Source organism: Mus pahari, chromosome 3, assembly GCF_900095145.1.
Source record: "Mus pahari chromosome 3, PAHARI_EIJ_v1.1, whole genome shotgun sequence".
Taxonomy (NCBI): domain Eukaryota; kingdom Metazoa; phylum Chordata; class Mammalia; order Rodentia; family Muridae; genus Mus; species Mus pahari.
The window spans coordinates 144,549,450-144,569,969 of NC_034592.1; the positions used below are offsets into that span (position 1 = coordinate 144,549,450).

At 43.6% G+C, this 20,520-nt stretch overlaps 1 protein-coding gene across 7 annotated transcripts in view; it reads right to left on the bottom strand.

The window, feature by feature from the left end:
• The window catches only part of Ptprt (protein tyrosine phosphatase receptor type T), a 1,084,881-nt gene that overhangs the window by 666,860 nt on the left and 397,501 nt on the right, over positions 1 to 20,520 (bottom strand). For all 7 annotated transcript variants that reach the window (XM_021194826.1, XM_021194823.1, XM_021194825.1 and 4 more), the window contains exon 6: positions 9,247 to 9,421. In XM_021194826.1, the coding sequence (XP_021050485.1) occupies positions 9,247 to 9,421 (175 nt within the window). The remainder of the gene's footprint in view (positions 1 to 9,246; positions 9,422 to 20,520) is intronic.

Genomic DNA, 20,520 nt, shown 5'->3' on the forward strand with positions numbered 1-20,520 from the left:
ACCAGCTCCCCTGTCCTTTTCCCATACTGTATACTACTCCTGGCCAGAGGCTACAGGACTGAAGCTCAACACTAAAACATCAGGGATAAAGAAATCTCCCCATGGAGTTGGTATGGGCCAATGTTTCCCCACTGTCTCTTAGACCTATGGGGCTACACCATTCTTTCCTGCAGAGTTATGCTGTGTACTATAAGAGAGATAGATATTTGATAGTATATATGAATTGCACTCATAGACACCAGGACTCCCCCGTCCCAGGTATGGAAATCTAATCTGTCTGTGATATCACTATGTGGGCACACCTAGATGTTGTGATTCATGAGACTGACTAGCAGGAACTCAGCATCTTCATGTGCAATTCAAAGCTACAGTGAAGGTTAAGTAAAATCGCATGTGCAGATAGTCAGCAAAGTGGCTCGTGCACAATCGATGACCACAAATGCCAGCCAAGGGCAGCCTCTGTAGCTCATTCTCTGGTCCCCATCAGTCTTCCATTTGAACACAGGAGGGTAATGTTCCAAGTGGATGAGGATTTAATGCAACTGCCATTTGATTTAATTTCCAAATGCGTTAAAACTGTTAATTCAACACATCAGCATGCAGCTGATGAAGTAGTCAAAATAATTCAAGGGAACCAATACTTGTCAGGTTTTATTTATCCACATTTTCACTTCTTTAAAATAAGCTGGTCTCTGTGGCTGTATAGAGTACAATATACATAGATATCTCCCTGTTATCTTCCCCCACACACATATGTTCGAGCTAGGTTTTTCACTCTTTTTCCATCTGCCATTTCTCTTTTCCTATGAAAAAGTAATGGGGATGTTATCAAGAGCGAGAAAGTGAGAGGCTGAGGTGGGGCAGCTGGGGAATGTGGAGATGATGTAACTGACAAAGACAAGCATCACACACAGGAAGAGACAGAGAAAGAGAGAGAGACATACACACACGCAGACAGATACACACATAGTCAGACAGGCAGACAGATACACAGAACCAAGTTTGCCTAGACTCTCTACATATGTGGCCATCCTCTCCAACCTAAGAAAGCTAGCCTTCTATTCCATTTTATGTTTAGGGAATAGGGAATCATGGAATTAAATTCCCAATTAATATAGCCAATATAGAGTTGGATCATAGTCTGAAACCATGGCCTCAGACTACTTTTTTTTTTATGCAATCTTGGTAATGACAACTAAGATAGGGATCATATAAGCATCCATCAAAGCAAGGATGAGATGGAAGCCCGAGAAGGCTATCATAAAGAAAACTAAGTCTACTGAGGGGATGGGGCTGCTGAGGCCTCTCCAAGGACTGGCAGGAAGTGGGAGGCTAGAAGGGGGTGACTCAATGTGAAAAGATATCCAACTTTCAGGTTTAACTTGGACTGGATACACATGCTTGCACATGAAGCACTCCCGAGGAAATAGGTAGGACTCATTAGGACCCAAGAGTCTTCCCTTAAAGGGGACTAAAGAGGGTCCAGGACATTTTTCTTTAAAAAGGGATGATCGAAGGGCCATAGATGGGCTGTATAATTAGCATGACTGGAGCAAGTGGACTCAGGCTCCAAATCACAGCCAGTGTAGATCAAAGGGAAGCCATAGGAAAACATATGGCATTACAAAGCTTGCAGGTTCCACTGGAGGAAATGCAAGCTTAAAGTCAAAGAGACAGAGAAGCAAGCTAGCTGCAAAAGAGATACAACTTCCTCAGGGGTAGACAGAAAATGGAGTTTAAACAAGGAGAGCCTCTGCAGGAAGGAAAGATCTCTTATCAATTAAGGTAATAAGCACCCCCTCAAGGTGAACACACTCAGACACTCAGACGCACTGGGATCCATATATAATGTGTCAGTCAAAAATAAGATAAAACTTTAATAAAAAGAATATAAAGAAAGGATGGTGAAGTGCCCCTAGTAGAGCTGCAGGCTTGTAGATTGTGACTTGGTCAGATGCATGGGTGCTCCCATGCGCCAGGTACTATCTCAGTATGGTAGAACCAGCAGAAAACTGGACTCACACGGATTCTCACTTCAGGGACCTTGCTCTAGCAGAAGACATGAGCAGCATACAACTACAGTCCTGATGTTAAAAGCCAATGTTTCCCCCCAAAGCCAATGTGGTCCCTAGGATGGATCGGTCGGGAGGTGGTGAGACTGTTAAAATGAGGAAGCCTACTGGGAGGCCTGACATATTCTTGACTCAATAAATAGTAACTAAAAGGAAGGAGGTAAGAAGGAGTCAACAGCTTCAGTCATCCCAGATTTTCAAATAGAGCTATGAACTCAAGTGTGTACAGATTGGTTTCGATCAGAATGGTCTCCACATGTGTTTGAATGCTTAGTCACCAGAGAGTGGAACTGTTTGAAAGGATTAGGAGGTGTGGTCTTGTTGAGGAAGTGTGTCACTGGGGCTGGGTTTTAAGGTTTCAAAAGCCTAACTCAGGTCTAATGCCTCTCTTCTTGTTCCCTGCAGATCTGGGTGTAGAACTCTCAGCTACTTCTCCAACATCAAGACCACCTGCCAGCTACCATGCTCCCCAACATGATGATAATGATCTAATCTCTGAAACTATAAGAAGGACAATTAAATGCTTTCCTTGCCACCATCATGGTGTCTCTTCATAACAATAAAACAGTGACTAAGACACAGACTCAGAGTAGTAAGTGAGCAAAATAGACTAAGGTAAGAGAGTAGTCAGCTGCAGAGAAAACGTGCTTAGAACATATAACCCTCTGTCACCAGCCCAGGATACAAGATGGTTAGTTTCAGATGTGGAGAATCTTTACACACCTTCAAGAAGCTTGTAAGCATGAGAAGCAATCCTTAAAGAAGAAAACGAAGTAAAGAAGCCAATGCTGAACATTGTAAGTAAAGCAGTTCTGCCTCTGACATCGACTCACAAGCTGGATCCGCTGATCGTGGTCCCCTCTCTTTCAGAAGAGTGAGTCCTAAATACAATTTAAGTTGAAATCTCCACAATCTGGAACAGCATCCCTTAAGCCAGGTCAAGGAACAATGGCCAAAGCCTCTGGGCAATGGCCCCTAAAAAAATGGCAAAAAATGAAACTGTTGATAATAACAGACATAATATTGTGGGTACTTACCTAGTGCTAGGGTCTATACATGTGACATTGTCTCTCTGGCCAAGGAAGTTGGAATGAGAGTGGCACCCACAGACTCATAAATTTTGATGTGTGGTCTCAAGGGGACAGTGCTACTTAAGAGGACCAAGCAGTGTGACCTTGTTAGAGACAGTGTGTGACTGGAGGTGGACTTTTAGGTTTTCAAAAGCCCAAGCCAAGCCCGTATCCTTTCTCTTCTTGCTGCCTATAGACCCAGGTGTAGAACTCTGTTACTTCTTCACTACAAGCCAGCATGTTCTTTGTCATGGTAATAGACTAAACCCCTGAAACTGTAAGTCAGCCCCAATTAAATTTTCTCTTTTATAACAGTTGCCTTGGCCATGGTGCCTCTTCACAGCAATAGGACACTGACTAAGATGGAACCCATCAGATAAATAGATGTATCCTAGTGTAGTGTAGTGTAGTGTAGTGTAGTGTAGTGTAGTGTAGTGTATAGATAAGGAAAAGGGGGCCAGAAGTAAATGTGAGCTCTATCTGAAGTCACCACAGGCAGCAGAGACTATGGCCAAAATTGAAGTTCAGGTGTGTTCTAATCTGCAGTCCCTAATCGTGGCTCAACCATTGTGTCCCAGTTGGACTCACCTGATGATCCACACATACCTCTCATTTTTTGTAGAGACACTAACTCCATGGTGAAATGTTCTGAGTACTTGGTAGGATATTAAATGGGCTTGGACAACACATTTTAAAAAAATCACCAATGTGTCACTATTAGAATGCAGCTGAGTAACTCTGGTTTAAGACAGCCACGTCCTTTAGCCAAGCAAAATGCCACGGTGTGGAAGACACAGGCAAGCTCAGAAGCAGGTAGGGGAGAATGAGAACATTTATGAGCAGTGGCCTGGAACAGGTAGGCCCAGGATGGGCTGTCAACTGAGTGAAACCTCAATTACAGAGTAATCTAACATATAGCCAGTACATTATCACAACTCAATAAACAGCTCTTCAGAATTAAGTAATTCCAATTTGCTTTCATTGCGGACTGAGTTGCCTAGCGAATGTTGATACTACCTACCGCTAGGATCGGGCTGCATCTTCCAAGGCCCCGATTTTCACTCTGCTCAGATGCTGGGTGAGCCAGGCAACATGAGGGTATGCTAGCTTGCAGAGAGACAGGGACTCAGCCTGGGCTCGCTCTGCTCATCTCAGTGTGAACACTTGCCATGGAAGCCATTGCACAGGTTTTCCTCCACCTCAGGCACTGGGAGAGTGGGGGAAGGGTTTTCAGTCATAGTTTGAATGAGTGACACAAAGCATAAAAGGCGGCCCATGTAACCAGGTGATGTTTGTGACAGCAGGACCATCTCCTGAGCTTCTGTGACTCATCAGCAAAAGGTAGACACTAGAGAGGACCCAGAGATCTTTGACTTAAGAGCATCTAACAGTGATGCTCCCCAGCTACATTTTAATACATCTTCCTTATGCTCAAGTATTACTACATGGGGATTAAGCAACGGCCTTAAATGGCATCTCCAAGGCAACGGAGGTACTGGGTGAGATGCCCAGTCCCACTGAGTCCTTCATGTCCTTACCTGGGGACACCTACCTCATGTGCCATTCATTTGCTCATTTCTTAGAGCGCAAGTATCAGACAGCTCCAAGCACTTCTGCATAGATCATCTCACTGCTCCCTCACGACATCCTCCCAGGGAGAAAATCCTATAACCCTGTTTCCAGATGTATCTGCTAAGGCCTTAAAGAGGCTTATATCATGTTCCAAGTCACAGTGATAGATGGAGATAGGCCAGGGATTCCAAGCGAGGCATCTTGACTCGGGCATTACTGTGTGTGTGGAAGAAAGCCACAGCTGGAAGTTCACGCCTGACTCCTCAGGCTGTCGGTGTGATAAGTGAAATCTGTCACCATTCAAGAAGGGGGGGATGACAATGTGGGCCACTGTTCCACCGGCATGTAGGCCACTGACTCAGTCATGGCTAAGGATTTTAGTGGGGAGTGGCCTTCTTCATAAGACCCTGGCCTCAAATTGTCTCATCCTCTGCCTTCAAGTAGTCCCTGGACAAGCACTGTAGGCTGACTGGCTTCCTGTGTGTAGCACTGAGTGAGCCTGCCTCTCATTTCTTGTGTGTATTGTGGGGAGGAGATGTCTCTGCCTTCTCCCCTGTTGTCCGCACCCCTGTGGCACTGATTATAACATTGTGACACCAGAAACCAATAAGGCCCCAATTCCTAGGCCTTCCAATGTAAGTAAGGCAGCACACCTCAGACTCAATCCTAACCTCAGCTTTCCCCCTAGGGTGACCCTCAGCTCCTCACCCCTGCTGGGATGGCTTTCCCAGAGATCAAAGAAGTTGAAACAAAATTAGTGTGCACATCTGGAATTAAGATGAAATGAGACAGCATACATGAGAGGACTCCTCTGGATTCACTGGACCAAGCAAATGGCTTATCACCCACTCAACATTAAAATGTGTGGGACAGAGGCACTAAGAAATGTGAAATCCCGTGCCCCCAAAAAATGGGTGAAGTTCATCAAGGTGTCATTAAACGGGGTCAGATTACAGAAAGTCCCAATGCACCATTGTCTGCTGTGGGGATGCCATAGAGTCTCCCAGCACATCTCAAAGGAGCGAGCATGGAAAGGGAGTGAGAGAGTAGCAATAGCTTCCGGGTCATATTGATGTACTCGGCTAACACATCTGGGACCAGAGCTCATACCGGCCACCTTGCCTTAACTAAGCCTCAGTTGACACAGCCAACAGAAGACAGAGCACAGTTCCCATGGCCACCTCTCCAAGCCTAGGCAGTCTTGCTTCAGCAAGCCCCCTGCCCCAGCAGCCTGTGGATTATCACCCCCCCACACACACACACACCTCTCCCCCCCTAGAAGACTCAGGGAAAGAACAGAGCAAGCATTTTTCTGGCCCCATTTTTCTGTTAGTATAAACAGTTGGGGGTGCAGCAGTGACTCTTGTAGTCAGTCCTAACCCCTCACCTCCACTTAATGCCAAGCAGGTATATGCGAAGTGCCTGGAAGATGGTTGCAAATGTAAGAGAATGTGGCAGGACTCCCATAGCAGAGTGGGAAATCAACCACGAAAAAGCACAGTGAGTGTTCCTGGCCACTGCTCAGGAAATGACACATTCATGGAATATTTGAAAGGCCTGCAAAGGCCACTGTGTCAAATGAATCAATCTCATGGGGCTGGGGGCTTGGAGGGAACAAAGATCTGAGCCTAACACTATCAAAGTGGTGGCTTCTTTTATACATTAATGGCACTTCAGGTGAATGAACTTAAAGGTGCTTTTTTTGTATTATCTTGTTCATGACCACCTAATTTGTTGATCTTCGGCTTAAAGGTTCATAACATTCTGGTGATGAAATAAATGCCTGCTGAAGCCAATAATCCACTCATATATCAATAAGGCCACAGAAATCTGAAGGTTGAGACTCATGAATTGATGGGACCATGCAAATGAAATTAATCAAACATTAGCAACTTCTGGGGTCCCGTGAGCACAGAACCCATACTAGGAATAACCCTTGAATGGGAATAACTCAAGGAGTCCAGATTCACCCTCCCTCTACCAGAGCTTAGGTCCAAAATGGGAGACAAATGAAGAATACGCAGAAGGAAGTGGCCCTTGTGAAGTGTGCTATGAGCTATGTAGGTGCATTATTTACTTCCCTATTTCTGTGCTGTCAAAATCAATGTGCAGGAAGGTTTAGTTTGGTTCCAGAGTGAGGTCCATCCTGATATGTAGTCATGGCAGCAGCAACTTGAGGCAGCTGGTTACATTTCATCAACAGTCATGAAGCATACAGAAACAAAGAGGGGACTCGCTTTCTCCTCCTTATCCACTCCAGGACTTCAGTGAATGTAACAAAACTGTCTTCAGTTAACATATCATCTCCATGTTGTGATTCAATATGGACAATGCCTCACAGGTGCATCCTAAGGCAACTCCTGATAGGCACGGCCAGAGGCTTGTCTCCGAGATGATTCTAGATCCTGTCAAACTGACAATCAATCTTAACCCTCGCTGCAGGAAGGGAGACAAGGTGATGTGAGTGACACTACATCATCTTCCACTTGGATATTCACCTAGAGTCAAGACAGGTCAGAAGAGAGGGTCCAGGGGTCCAGACACGGATCTCCATTCTGATCCCATTACAGCCACCAGTCAAGCAGACCCAGCAAAGAGGATGCAAAGTTTGTCCATCAACCCTCGCTCAAACAAAAACAAAGCAACAGCAGCAGCAGCAGCAACTCAGAGCCTTCGGAGAATCAAGCAATTTTTTTCTCCCTTCCAACACAGCAGGTATTATTCTACAGCTGGCATAATATGAACTGGTTCATTATTTCATTCACTAAATATTGCTATACTGAAATTTTAATCAGTGAACATAGCAGTGATAAAATGAATACATTCATACGCAGGCAGCAACAGCGTATGAAACCATCAAGCCCTTCTTTGCAGAAGCAATACTGCAGTACAGAGAAGAAAAATGCATAAAGATGTTCATATGCTTTGGCCTACCAACTCAACTTCCTGAGAAATTGATCCAAGGAAAGAATCTGGTTCTGTATAATACAAAAAAACAAAAAACAAAAAAAAACAAAAAAACAATTGGGATGTAAGGACTGTGCAGAGACAGTAATTGTTGCACACTCAAGGGAAGAAATAACAAAACAGAAACACTTGGACATGCCTGACTGACTATGGACATGGAGACCTTTGAAAAGAGGAAGATGCCATAGCATCAGTAATAGTGTCAGATCTTTGAGATGGATCCCAAGTTGGGCCTATGGTGTTCTTACAGACAGAACCTAGCATGGCTGTACTCTAAGAGACCCAACAAGCAGCTGACTGAGGCAGATGCAGACATTTACAGCCAACCAATGGGCTGAAGTTGTTGACCCCTGTGGTTGACCCCTGTGGTTCCCTACTCCCAGTAGGTAAAGGCTGGAAGAAGCTGAGGAGGAGGGCGACTCCATAGGAAGACCAGCAATCTCAACTAACCTGGGCCCCTGAGATCTCTCTGATACTGAGCCACCAACCTGGCAGCATATACTAGCTGGTCCAAGGACCCCAACACATATATACCAGAGGTCAGCCTGGTCTGGCCTCAGTAGGAGAAGACACACCTAAACCTTGAGAGACTTGAGGACTCAGGGAGTGGGGAGGCCTGGCAGGGATGGGATAAGGTAGGGATGGGGGGGGGCATCTTCTTGGAGACAGGGGGAGAGAAGGAATGAAATTAGGAACTTTGGGAGGGTGGACCAAGAGGTGGGTAACCACTGGACTGTAAAAATAATAATAATAATAATAATAATAATAATAATAAGAATAAGAATAAGAATAATAATAAATAAATAAATAAAGTTTTTTTGTTTTTTTTAAAGGAGGAAAATGCATTGGATAGTATATGTATCAGTTACTTTTCCGTTGATGTGATAAACACGTGACCAGAGACAACTTAAGGAAAAGTGTGCTCGGGCTTGAGGTCATAGAAGGGGTCCCAAATGGTGGGAAAGGGGGGGTATGTCAGCTGGCAGCCAGAGCCAGAAGATGAGAAACCACACCTTTCATCACAAACACAAAGCAGAGAGACAGCAAACTAACAGTTGGCTAAGGCTGAGGCTATGGCCTCTCAAAGCCTGACCCCAGTGATGTACTTCCTCCAGCAAGGCTCTGCCTCTTAAAGGTTCTACGACCTCAAACACCAAGTTTGCCAGAAACTTGAAGCCAAGTTTTCAAGGCAAAAAAAAGCACAAGAAAAGTAATAAATGTCGACTTAAGACCATCTGGGAGGTTAGGATCATCATTTCAAAAGGCTTTCTGAAATATTGTCATTATACGGCACTTCTGGTTAAAACCCCTCACAAATATTTCAATGGAACATCACTAAAGCATAAAGGACATGAGTTTGTCTTGATCTGAAAAATAAATTTAAGTCAAATTTGGAGGTTGCCCCTACAGGGTGTGTGTGTGTATGTGTGTAGTGTTAGGGAGATCAGTGTTTGAGCTGTTGAGGGAAGAAGGAAGTAGCAGGTAAGAAAATGGACTTGCTTTGTAATAATAGAGAAGGTCCTATAACCAGCCACTTGGGAAAGTTGTAGCACGGTGCTACTCACCTTTCACGATCAGCTCTGCATAGTTGGACACGCCAGAGCCACCATCTGAGCGGATCACGCAGCGATACTTGGAGATACTGCGTTGAGAGGTGTCTGCCACACTCACTGTGGCCGAGAAGCGCCTGTGGTTGACCACTCGGGTGACCATGAGGGCCGTGTCTCTGCCATTCCATTGCTGAGGATACAGGAAGGGAGGAGGAGAAGAAATCTTAGCATCACAGGCTTCCTGGAAACCATCAACATAGACCTCATGACCTGCATCATGACCTGCATCAACATAGACCTCAGGACCCTCGCATGCTCCTGGGGCCCAGGACTTTCTTGAAACAGACTGACAAACCATTTCTATGTCACCTGAACTATGGTTCTGACTAAAAATAAATAAATAAATAAATAAATCTAAGCCACTGAGTGTACTAGCACATGCCTGTCAGCCCAGCACTCTAGAAGCTGAGACAGAGGGCTTACAAGATGGAGAGCAGCCTGCATAATAAGACCTCTTCTCAAAGCATATAAAGGACGGGAGAGGGAAGCTGATTCGAGAAGAGGGATGCTTGATGGGAAGGAGCTGGGACACAAAATCTCCTCATAATCACCCCAGCTCCTTGCTCGGCACACATTTGGACTTAGATACATTCCTTTAACCTTCCTCCCTCCTATTTTCACTCATCTCATGAACAGAGTCCACGGTATTTCCCCCAAGAAAGACTGCAACACATTAACAAACCCCAGCCCATGCAGAGTACTAGCGACCAGCCTGGCTTTGACCTCCTCAGCTGGTGATCAATATCTTACCCACCCATAGACTTTGAGCCCACCCACACCAGGCTGTCACTATAGATAGGAGATTGCCTACCTCCCCTCTCTGCCACATGGTCTCTCGTCTGCCTAGAATGTTCTATGTGTCTGGGAACAGCCCCCACCCCCCCACCCCAAAAGTCTAGGCTCAGCTCACCCTCATCTCTTGGAAGTTCCCTCATCATTCACACCACTATCTCAAAGCCAGCTATGCTTCTTTGTGTTGTGCAAACTTTCCACACATCCTGACCCATGACTGTTCCCCATTTGAGACTATGGGTTCCCAAGAGACAAGACTCAGATCACTTCCTGTGACAACTATACCAAGATTTGCAAGATCGTGACAAATACACACAGGTGTTTGCCTTCAGCAACCTGAGTTTTAGGTGTGATGGTCAGGGCTAAATAGATTCTTCCAGTAGCAAGCTATAATAACTGGTCAGGCAGGCATGTGGATGCATTTTGAGTGGATATTTACTAAGGATCTAGTATGTGGTAGACCCTGAGTAGGGTGATTTTGTATAATTCTCCATTTTAATCTTCACAGCCTTATTGAGGTGTGTATTATTGCCGCTCTTCTCAGAAGAATCAAATGTCATAGAGGTTAAATAAATATGCAGAGCAAACATGTCCCTCATCCGGGCTTTCCAGCATCAAGTCGAACACTTTCTCCTAAGACTTTATCGCCATTGCCTGCCTTAATGTAATTTTTATCTCTAAGGTGAAAAGGAGGATTTTAATTGTCTGGTTGAATTTAAAGAAACCTGGCCATTTATGATTCCCAGACCCCGAGTCAATCCACATGTGATCCCTGTTGCTTCTTCAATGAAGTAAATAATTTCTCTGTGTCCATAGCCCATTTTTTTTATGTCATTTTTACAACCTGTCTCCCATTGGGGACATGTTAGGATGGGGACATGGCTACAGGCAGGGCCAGCCATGTGATCAGCTGCATGGTGACTCATGAGGAAACTGAGGATTGCCAATGCCACAAGGCAATCCTCCGTCGAATTAGGGAGAATTAGGGAGCAGAGTCACCAAAGTTCCACCAGAGGGAGGGACCTGCTTCAAACTAATCTGGAGAAGTCAATGGAAGCTTTTTCCTTCGTTTTGTTGTCTTAACATCCTTAAGACGGCCTGTCTCAAGCATGTATCACCTCCACACTTCAAATACCAAAGTAAGGTCACTTTCAAAAGTCAGGACAGCAAGAGAGGTGCCATAGCCTCCCTCCCATGCCATAAATGACCCAGCGTGACCAGAATAAAGCCATGTAAGGTTCAGAAGGCACTGTGGACTGCAGCTGCCAACCACCTGTGTATGCCTTGGGGTATCCTTGCAGGAGATGATATAGCTTAGGCCCAGGTATGAGAAGCTACCACACACACACACACACACACACACACACACACACACACACACACACACACACCTCTTTCACATCAGTGTGATAAGGATGTAGAGAAGATTCTGGCAAATATGAGAATTGCACTCTGATTTGAAAAGGTGCGGAATGAACTTCAGAAGATACAAAGTTGCCCAACGGGTCCATGTTCCCCATTTCTCAGCAAGGCAGTGCAAGAATACCATAGTAATGCAGATAAGTCTGTGATGAAAGATTAGACAGATAATGTCCAACCTGATTTATTTATAACACTTTCATTTCTTTTCCTCTCCTGCCCCTCTCTTTCCTTCCACATACAATAGATTTGTCAAAAATCTACCACCAGTGGGGTCATTGCAAGGAATAAATGAGATGGCACATGAAACACTTAACACATAAAGGAATATTCTGGTGTTACAAGAGTTTTGAAAATTGACCATGAAATTAGCAAAAAAAAAAAAAAATGCTGTCAGTTGAATAATATCTCCCAAAGACACCCATACCTAATACCCAGAAGCTGTGAATATATATTCATACCTGGCAACAGAAGCTTGAAGGATGACATAGTGAAGGATGTTGAGGTTGGAATGTCATTTGGGGTTATCTACCTGTGACCAATGAATCACAGGGTTCTCATGTTGGATTGGGGTGGGGGTGGGGTGATGGGGAAGTGAATGAGAATCAGAGGAAGAGGTATAGATGGAAGGGTAGGTCAGAGGGAGGCAACCACTCACTTTCTTCAGAAGGAGGGATTCAGGAGCTAAAGCAGAGGTCCTGGGTAACATTATAAGGGGAGGGGAACAGAGGCTCTGCAGACCCTTACAAGCATGTCCAACCTTTCATCACTGCAAAACATCATCATCTACAAAGTTCATGTTCAAAACCCTGTGCAATCAGGGTTGGAGAGATGGCTCAGCAGGTAAGAATACTGGCTACTCCTCCTGAGGACCTGGCTTCAATTCCCAGCACCCATACAACAGATCATAACCATCTATAAGTCCAGTTATAGGTCATTCACTGCCCTCTTCTGGTCACCTCAGGCAATATATGCCCATAATACACAAACATACACGAAGGCAAAATCCTTGTACCCTTGAAATAAAAATACATATATTTTGAAATTAAAAAGAGGACCATGCAAGCAAATATAAAACAATTGCAAAATTCTCAAAACTTTTACATTTACATTTTTATGGTGGGTTGCATTCATAGCTATCATTGGCCTTATACAATCTAGGGGTCACAGGCTGGGCACACCCTCAAGGAAGACAGCCTACCAGCATCTCAATGCTATATGCAGAACTCACTGAACCTCCTTTTTGACTGCCCATCTCTATGATGGCAGAAGAAATAAATTTGTTCTGAGCTGTTAGGTTTGTAGAATTTATTTCAGAGATGATAGGAAACTAATACTAAAAGAAAGGGCTGGTTAAGTGCAAAAGCTGTATTGTGCACATTTACATTTTATCTTGATGTTGCCTCCCATATTATTTACTTATCTCCTTAATGATGTCAGATTCTGGCAGAACTGAAGAGGATTAAATGCCTTCCCCTGAACCATTCACTTTTTTTTTTCACCTTTTTGTTGTTGTTGTTGTTCTGTTCAGCTCCTGAACCGAGAACCTTTCTCCCACTGAAGGATAGGAAATTGCAGGTTGTCTTATAAAATCTCAGGAAAACAGGCTTTTTGATAATCATACTTGTCATATTGGGAGCAGGTAACAGCAGGGCAGGGACATGTAGGAGGGCCCAGGGTCCAGGCAGAAATAGTACAGTGATGGACTGTGGACAAGGAGAAATGGAGGTTAAGCTCAGGGATGAGTCCTGATGGGCAGAGCATGGTAGTATGACTGGCTCAAACAAGGCAGGGAAGGGCAGGTTAAGGCTAAAGGTCAAAACAGACAAGCAGGAACCGAGGGTTCCACAGGAAGATATTACAGAAGTACTACAAGCCCAGGCCATAAATACTCCAATGAGAAGGGACCCGGATGTCTTGAATGCTATGGCCACGTGGAGAAGGGATTCAAACACAGTGACTGTGTAATAATCACATGTCACAGCTACTATCACAGCCCCAGATAAATGCCGAATAGGGAACGCAAAGGAGATAACACAGGGGAATTTGGTTAAACAAGGAAAAAAAAATCAGAAATCTAGGTCCATGGGCTTGACTGACACAGGGAACATCTTACTTTCATTTCCTTTGCTGTGACGAAACATCTTGACATAATGGCAACTTAGAGGAGAGAAGGGGGTTATCTGGCTCATAACTCTGTATTAAATTCATCATATCAGGGAGTCACAGGCAGAAGCTTAAAGCAGCCAGTCACATTCACAGTCAAGAGCAGGAAGAAAGAAATGCATACCCGTTGCTCACTGAACTGGATTTTTTCCATTCTTCTGCAGCCCAGGGTATAAAACAGGGAATGGCGCCTCCCACTTTCAGACTGGGTCTTCATTAGGCAAGCAAGACAATTCTGTATATGGACATTGCCCATGGGCCAGCACCTCAGACAGTCCTTCACTGAGATTCTAAGTAATGGCACTAATATTGGCACTGTGCAAGTCACCATGCCATGTTGGATTGACCATGCCATGTCTGATACAACTGTCATTCAAGTAGCTTAAGTAACTCCTTAAGTCTAAGGAGTTCTTTGTTTGTTTGTTTTAAATTAGTAAATACAACAATTTCTGAAATGGCCCTAAACACACTTCTACTATTTTGTGCTATATATTCATATAGTGCAGAGTTCTTATCATTGTCGATTATAAAATTAAAATACTGGTCAACTCTGAAAAGTATTGAAGAGGCTCTCCATCCTGGAGGATCACATATTCAGCCAAGATTTAATTCTTTATGCAAAAATTAGTAAGCATATCCACTTGATTAGTACTCAGATTTGCTTTCATCTTCAATATAAAATTATATATGTGCCAAGCATTTAAAACATTTCCTTATAATTTCTTGCCAGTGAATGTTTGTTTTGTGTGCCTGACTTATAAATCCTATACACCAAGGGAAAATGTTCTCAAAATAAATAGATGTCACTACTGAAAGGAGAAGTCCATGTTACTACTGAAAGGTGCCTAAAATAACCAGTTGCCCGGGGGCCAACATTGGACCTCGTGGCCAGTTGTAAGTCCTAACAAGATGAGGAAACTTAGCCTTGGCTGCAGGGGAACTAGAGGCAGTTTGCATGCCCAGGCTCAGGGGATGAGAAATGTGGCTTCGAAAGATGCTCTAATAAAGACAGGAAGACCATCCATGGTACCTGGCACTTTCCCATCTCTTCCTTCTCCTACTGTAAATTACACAGGATGCCCCAGGATTCCAATAAACATTGCTTTGTAATCTACAAGTCCCTAGATCCTGAATATGCTGCTTCCATGGGTAGTGTTTTGTTGTTTGTTTGTTTGTTTGTTTGTTTGTTTGTTTTAATGGGAACTGACTGTGGAGGAAGACTGGTCACATAGAAAACTCAAACATTCTACAATAAAACACTGTTTCCTAATACACGCATGTACACACACACACACACACACACACTCATAAGCACACACACAAATTGCACGACTAAATAGGATAAATATTTTTGTTCAATTTAGGATTAATGGGAGCACAGAAGTCAAGCTAATATGATTGTGTTTTAAAGATCTTAAAGCCATCTCATCTACTGCCCAGGCTGGCCCCTTAACATAACATAGCCCAGCCTGGTCTCTAGGTCATGAGGCTGCTAGCCTGGCATCCCTGGAATATGGCACACCTGGCCCTGACTGGCATCTTTGAGGACTTGGTTTTTACTCAGCGCTGTGTTCACCATCTAGCTGGGGATTATTTCATCCTTTTAAAATCCCTGAAAAAGTTCTCAAAGGGTGGTCCCTGGACTGGCCACCTCAGTAGCTCTGGGGAACTTGTTAGCAGTATAAGATTGTAGGAGACCTGCAGCTGATATCCATTTGCGGATGCTGTTTATTGGTGCTTGGACTCGGAGTTTTCTCTTCTTTCCCTATTCTATTATTAATCACTCTGGAAATGTACTCATTATTTTACAAAACAGAAGACGAGAGACTGTGGGGTGTGGAAGGTATAATTTCTGCCCAGAGGAATACGCAGGCTGAGTAAAGACTCTAGCAAACCAACAAAAAGACAAAAACATAAACATGAAGGGGAGCTCCGAAATAGCCTACTTCACAGAGGAAAAACAGGGTGGGTGTGGAAAGAGGCCTGCTCTTTGTATAGCCTGCGACAGTGTTTTTCATGGCTGCTGCTCAGACTGGCTTAAGTTACCACCACCTGCAAACTAGAAACGTGGGCTCTCTGGCCCTACCTTAGACCTCATCAGTTGGGAACTCAGATTAACCCTGAAGCTTGATAATGTACGCCATGGGTCATAAGTAACTAATAGTCATAATGAAGCAGATGTGATGGAGAACATTTCTGTCCCCAACGCTTGGAAGACACAAGGAAGCAGAGTATCTGAGGCTAGCGTAGGCTATAGAGTGAGACTGTGTCCCTAATATATTTGAAGCCACCTTAAAGATGGCGGGGAAGTTAAGAAATATAGCTTTGAGTAGAGACCTTATTAAAGTTGTAGATTGGGATTGTCCGGTTTGGTGAGGAGGCCTAGCATCCTTCATTGTTTTTAGCAACTTCCCAGTTATAGTGAAGCTGGGCTGTGAGCCCCAGCAGAGCACAGATTTATACCAGTTTCCTGAGGGAGGAGCTAGCTGCACCTCCTTGCTGATCTATTCTAGGAACAGGCCGTTCACCATCAGCACCTGTTTGCCATCCAGTATGTAACAGGCACAATGACTCTGTAATGGAAATAGACCTTGCAAATTCCGGGCACTTTTGTTTGTTTGAAAAGCACCTCATTTCATCTTGCAGGAAATGACTGCTCTGTGGAAAACAGAGCAGTCTAGTTTTCTGGAACCAGTTGAAGTCTTTAAGTCAGAAACACACATGTAAGAAGGAGTGATATATAAATATAAATATATATATATATATATATATATATATCACATATATATCATATATATATAAAACACACACATATATAATATATATACACATACAGGTATATATATATATATATATATATATATATATATATATATATATATATAACATATATATACAGGTACACACACACACACACACACACACACACTAGGTATCACAGTATCAAGGTATAGCATCTGATAAAACTGTAGGCAGATAATGTTTTTTGAACCCAAATCCATCAGTCTAGACCCATGTTTCTCAGTTCCCAGTGTCCACCAGGATCATATACAAGGTGATTCCAGAGGCTTGGGGTGGAGCTGGATAATTTTCATCTCTCATAGCTTCCCAAATAATGCTATGATGCCAGTATCACTGACCTTGGTCTGGGACTCAACAACTCAAAAGATAATCTCATCCTTAGTCCTTCATGGGAAAGCAAGTAGGCAAATAACACCCTAGAACCCAGGAATTAAAAGCTGACTTCTATCTAGGACCAATTCCTAGGGCTGAGCATTTTGTTACTGCACCAAAGGGACCCATCTTCAGGAGAAGGCTAAACCCAGCCCAGGATAATATACACAGCCACATTCCTGACCTCAGGATAACCAAGTTCTGATTATAGAAGGTTACTGGACATTCTGTCTGATTACTGAGGCAATGGTGCTGAATCTGGTTAGAGAGGAGCATATATTCTAGATTCTCCAAGGGTGGGACACATGTCCTGAACAGAACAAATGATCTTATAGCCTAAACAGCCTTCTGCTCAGCCTCATGTTTATCAGCGTCTAAGGGTAACAGTTGCCCGTGAAATAAATGTCTCTCTGTTTCTCTGTCTCTGTCTCTTTCTATATATTATCTATCTATATTTATCTTTCTATCTGTCATATATGTCTATCATCTACCTGTCATGTATCTATCATCTGTCTGTCTGTCTATCTAATCTATCTATCTATCTATCTATCTATCTATCTATCTATCTACTATCTATATATTTCATCTATCTATATATCTATATATCTATCTGTCATGTATATACCTATCATCTATCTATCTATCTATCATCTGTCATGTATCTTCACCTACCTAATCTATCATTTATCTATCTACCATCCATCTGTCTACCTATCTATATATCTATCTACCTATCTATCATCTGTCTGTCTGTCTGTCTATCATCTCTTGTCCTTGCTCTTGCTCTGCCCTGTAAAAGCTCTGCCTGTAAGCTTACATTCCTCTTCCTCTGGGCTTGCCTTGTTTCATGTGGGTAAGTCAGCTCCACTGTAGAACACAGCCTAGATATATTTACACTTTGCTATCTTTGTGCCAAGTACACACTCACCATCAAGTAGGATCTCTCTCTAGGGACCACCTAGAGAAGAGGCCTAACTCATAGAACACACTTCATTCACCCACTTCCTGCATGACTATCAAAGTATCTATCCTGGTCTCACTGTTTTACTGATCCCTCTCTGCTCATCTCTTGTGTCACGACATTATTCCTTTCACAAAGAGATAAGACATAGCTCAAAAGAATTAAAAAAAAAAAAAAGGCTGTCAGCTGTCATTATTTCAGAGAGGGGAGCGAGGCTTGCAATTGATTTGTAATTGGAAGAAATGAGGACAATACTGTCTTTAATAAAAGGAAAATGTTGCTTGTTCTCCACAGCAAGTTGGATGCACACTACATAGGAAATAATCTAATACAATGTCTTGCAAGCTAGTTTGAGCTTCAGAAGTAAATGTAAAAAAAATATAAGTAAATAAATAAATAATCAGGTCCAACATTTTCAGCTGAAACGGTCTGATTGCTCCAGGAGTCTCCCAGCCAGCAAATATTTAGGTGACATTCCCACAATCCACTCATAATGAATATTCTTTTCACCCTCCTTCCTCCCTGCAACGGTATGACATTTGGAAACTTACTAGAATCATGTCCATCAATTCTCTTAAGAGCACATTTGTACCTTTTTGGCACTCTCTAAAGAATAGCTTTTGATTATTCTTTATTAAAAGTTAAAAGAAATAGAAGTAGACATAAATCATTTTTGATTAGCTGTACTGAAGCCCTTCCAAAGGCCCGCTGCATTCATGGCCAGCGGCTCATTTGGGTCTGATGCCTGAGTCCAGAGCTCCTGCAGACTCAGTAGAGGACTGGTGTAAGGCCCATGGGGTGCTTCAAGCCTACAGCAAAGTAGATAAGACAAGCAGGTTGGGAAGAGCCTGCACATTTCCACCCTCCAGTAACAGCCTCCTTTGATTGTGAATGCTTCACCCCTCCAAACTACACTGGAAGGCCACTTCCTCTGAAGTTATTGCCCATGTTGAACGTGCAACCCTCCTGGCCTCCCTGATCTTGCTGCCCCCAGCCCCACCATTCCCACCTTGTGATGAAATTGTTAGTGGTCTTGCTCAAGGTCCATCTTCACCAATGGAAGGTGGACTATGGGGAGCAGGGAGAAGAGGGGTGGGGCAAAGATTGGTCCTGTGTGCTCTCTGATCTATCCCAGCTCCCGGCCAAGCAGAAAACCAGGTCAGTTGGGCTTAATCCTGAAATCATACACAGAGGATGGGCTGAGAAAAGACACAGGGAAACAGCAGGAAAGAGAGACAGAGACAAGGGAGACGTTCTGGGTCAGAGTTTGCAAGGGTCAAAGGTGAGCTGCACAGTGACAGGAGAAAGGAAGCCAGGACAAGAGGCACAGGTGAAGTTGTTTTCCAATCATCTTTCACAGTGCAGGATCCTGAACCCAGGGCCTCAGCACACATCGGGGAAACCCTCAACCTGGAGTTTCATCCTTAGCGTGAGCTATTTGTTAATCTTCAGTAAATTTCAGGTCAGGAACAGCAGAGAAGATAAAGCATGAAATATCAGAGTCATGGCAGAGAGAGAGAGAGAGAGAGAGAGAGAGAGAGAGAGAGAGAGAGAGATATCACTGGGTTTTATGGTTTATAGCCTATGTCTCAATACTGCTTATTAATAAATTCTCATTTGTAGTTTTCTTAGCATAATGTTCCTCAGCTATGACACAGATCTCCCATGTTAGGACATTAATCTACACCCACTCCTACCCCCAACATTCCTATGAGGGACAAGGGACAGGAGCATAGGAATGAAGCACTCCCTTGACTATGGTGTCAAAAGCAACAAGGCTCTCATCTCTGCACCAGGAGACTAGTGTCTGCCAGCATCTATGAAATGATAGCCAGCAACCTTGTTAGCCTGCAAATCAGCTAAAACAATCCCATTACAGACTGTCCCATGGTTTCGGGAACCTCAGAGGGCAGGGAGGTCTTCAGAGAAGAAATATTTAGTGTCATGAAGGGCTGAAAGAACAGTCAGGCATGTACAGTAACCCTGCTGATGGTGGTTTGACTTAGAATACCCCCAACTTCACAGCAGTGTGGAAGTGATATACATTCAGAAGGAATTGCACTTCAAATTTTCAATTGTCATTTGTTCTCGGGCTAGCAGTATGTGCTTCCCCACTGTGAAGATGATGGACAACAGCCAAGAGCCCCAGCTTCCAGTCAGTGAGTAAGGAGAGTGGAAGCAACCAGGACGCCGTAATCCACTGCACAGTTGAGCTGCAGACCTTAGCTTGAGTGTACTGAATGCACTTTAAATGCCATTTGCACTCAGGATGGGCTGACCATGCTCTGACCCCATCCTGAAGCCGAGGAACAACATCTGTATAAGGACCGATGAGCATCCCTTGGTTTTAACAAGGAACACACTGCTGATCTTTACAAGCATAGCCTGTAACAAGAGATGGGAGCTGAAGAAAAACCACATTGCAAATATCAGCCTTATATTTATAAAGCATGGCTAAGGATGAGACCAGAAAGAAAAATAAAACGTAACATCCAGAGATGCTAGTTTGAGTGAAATTCCAAGCATATCATATTTTACTGATTTTCTTGTAGATTTAGGAAGTTCAAATTTACTTAAGTATTTAATACAGTGAATATAAAATTAGAGGTATGAATGTATGCTAAATAAAGAAAGTTGGCTGTAGGGTGTGTGTGTGGTGTGTGTGTGTGTGTGTGTGTGTGTGTGTGTGTGTGTGTGTGTGTGTGTGTGTTGAGAGG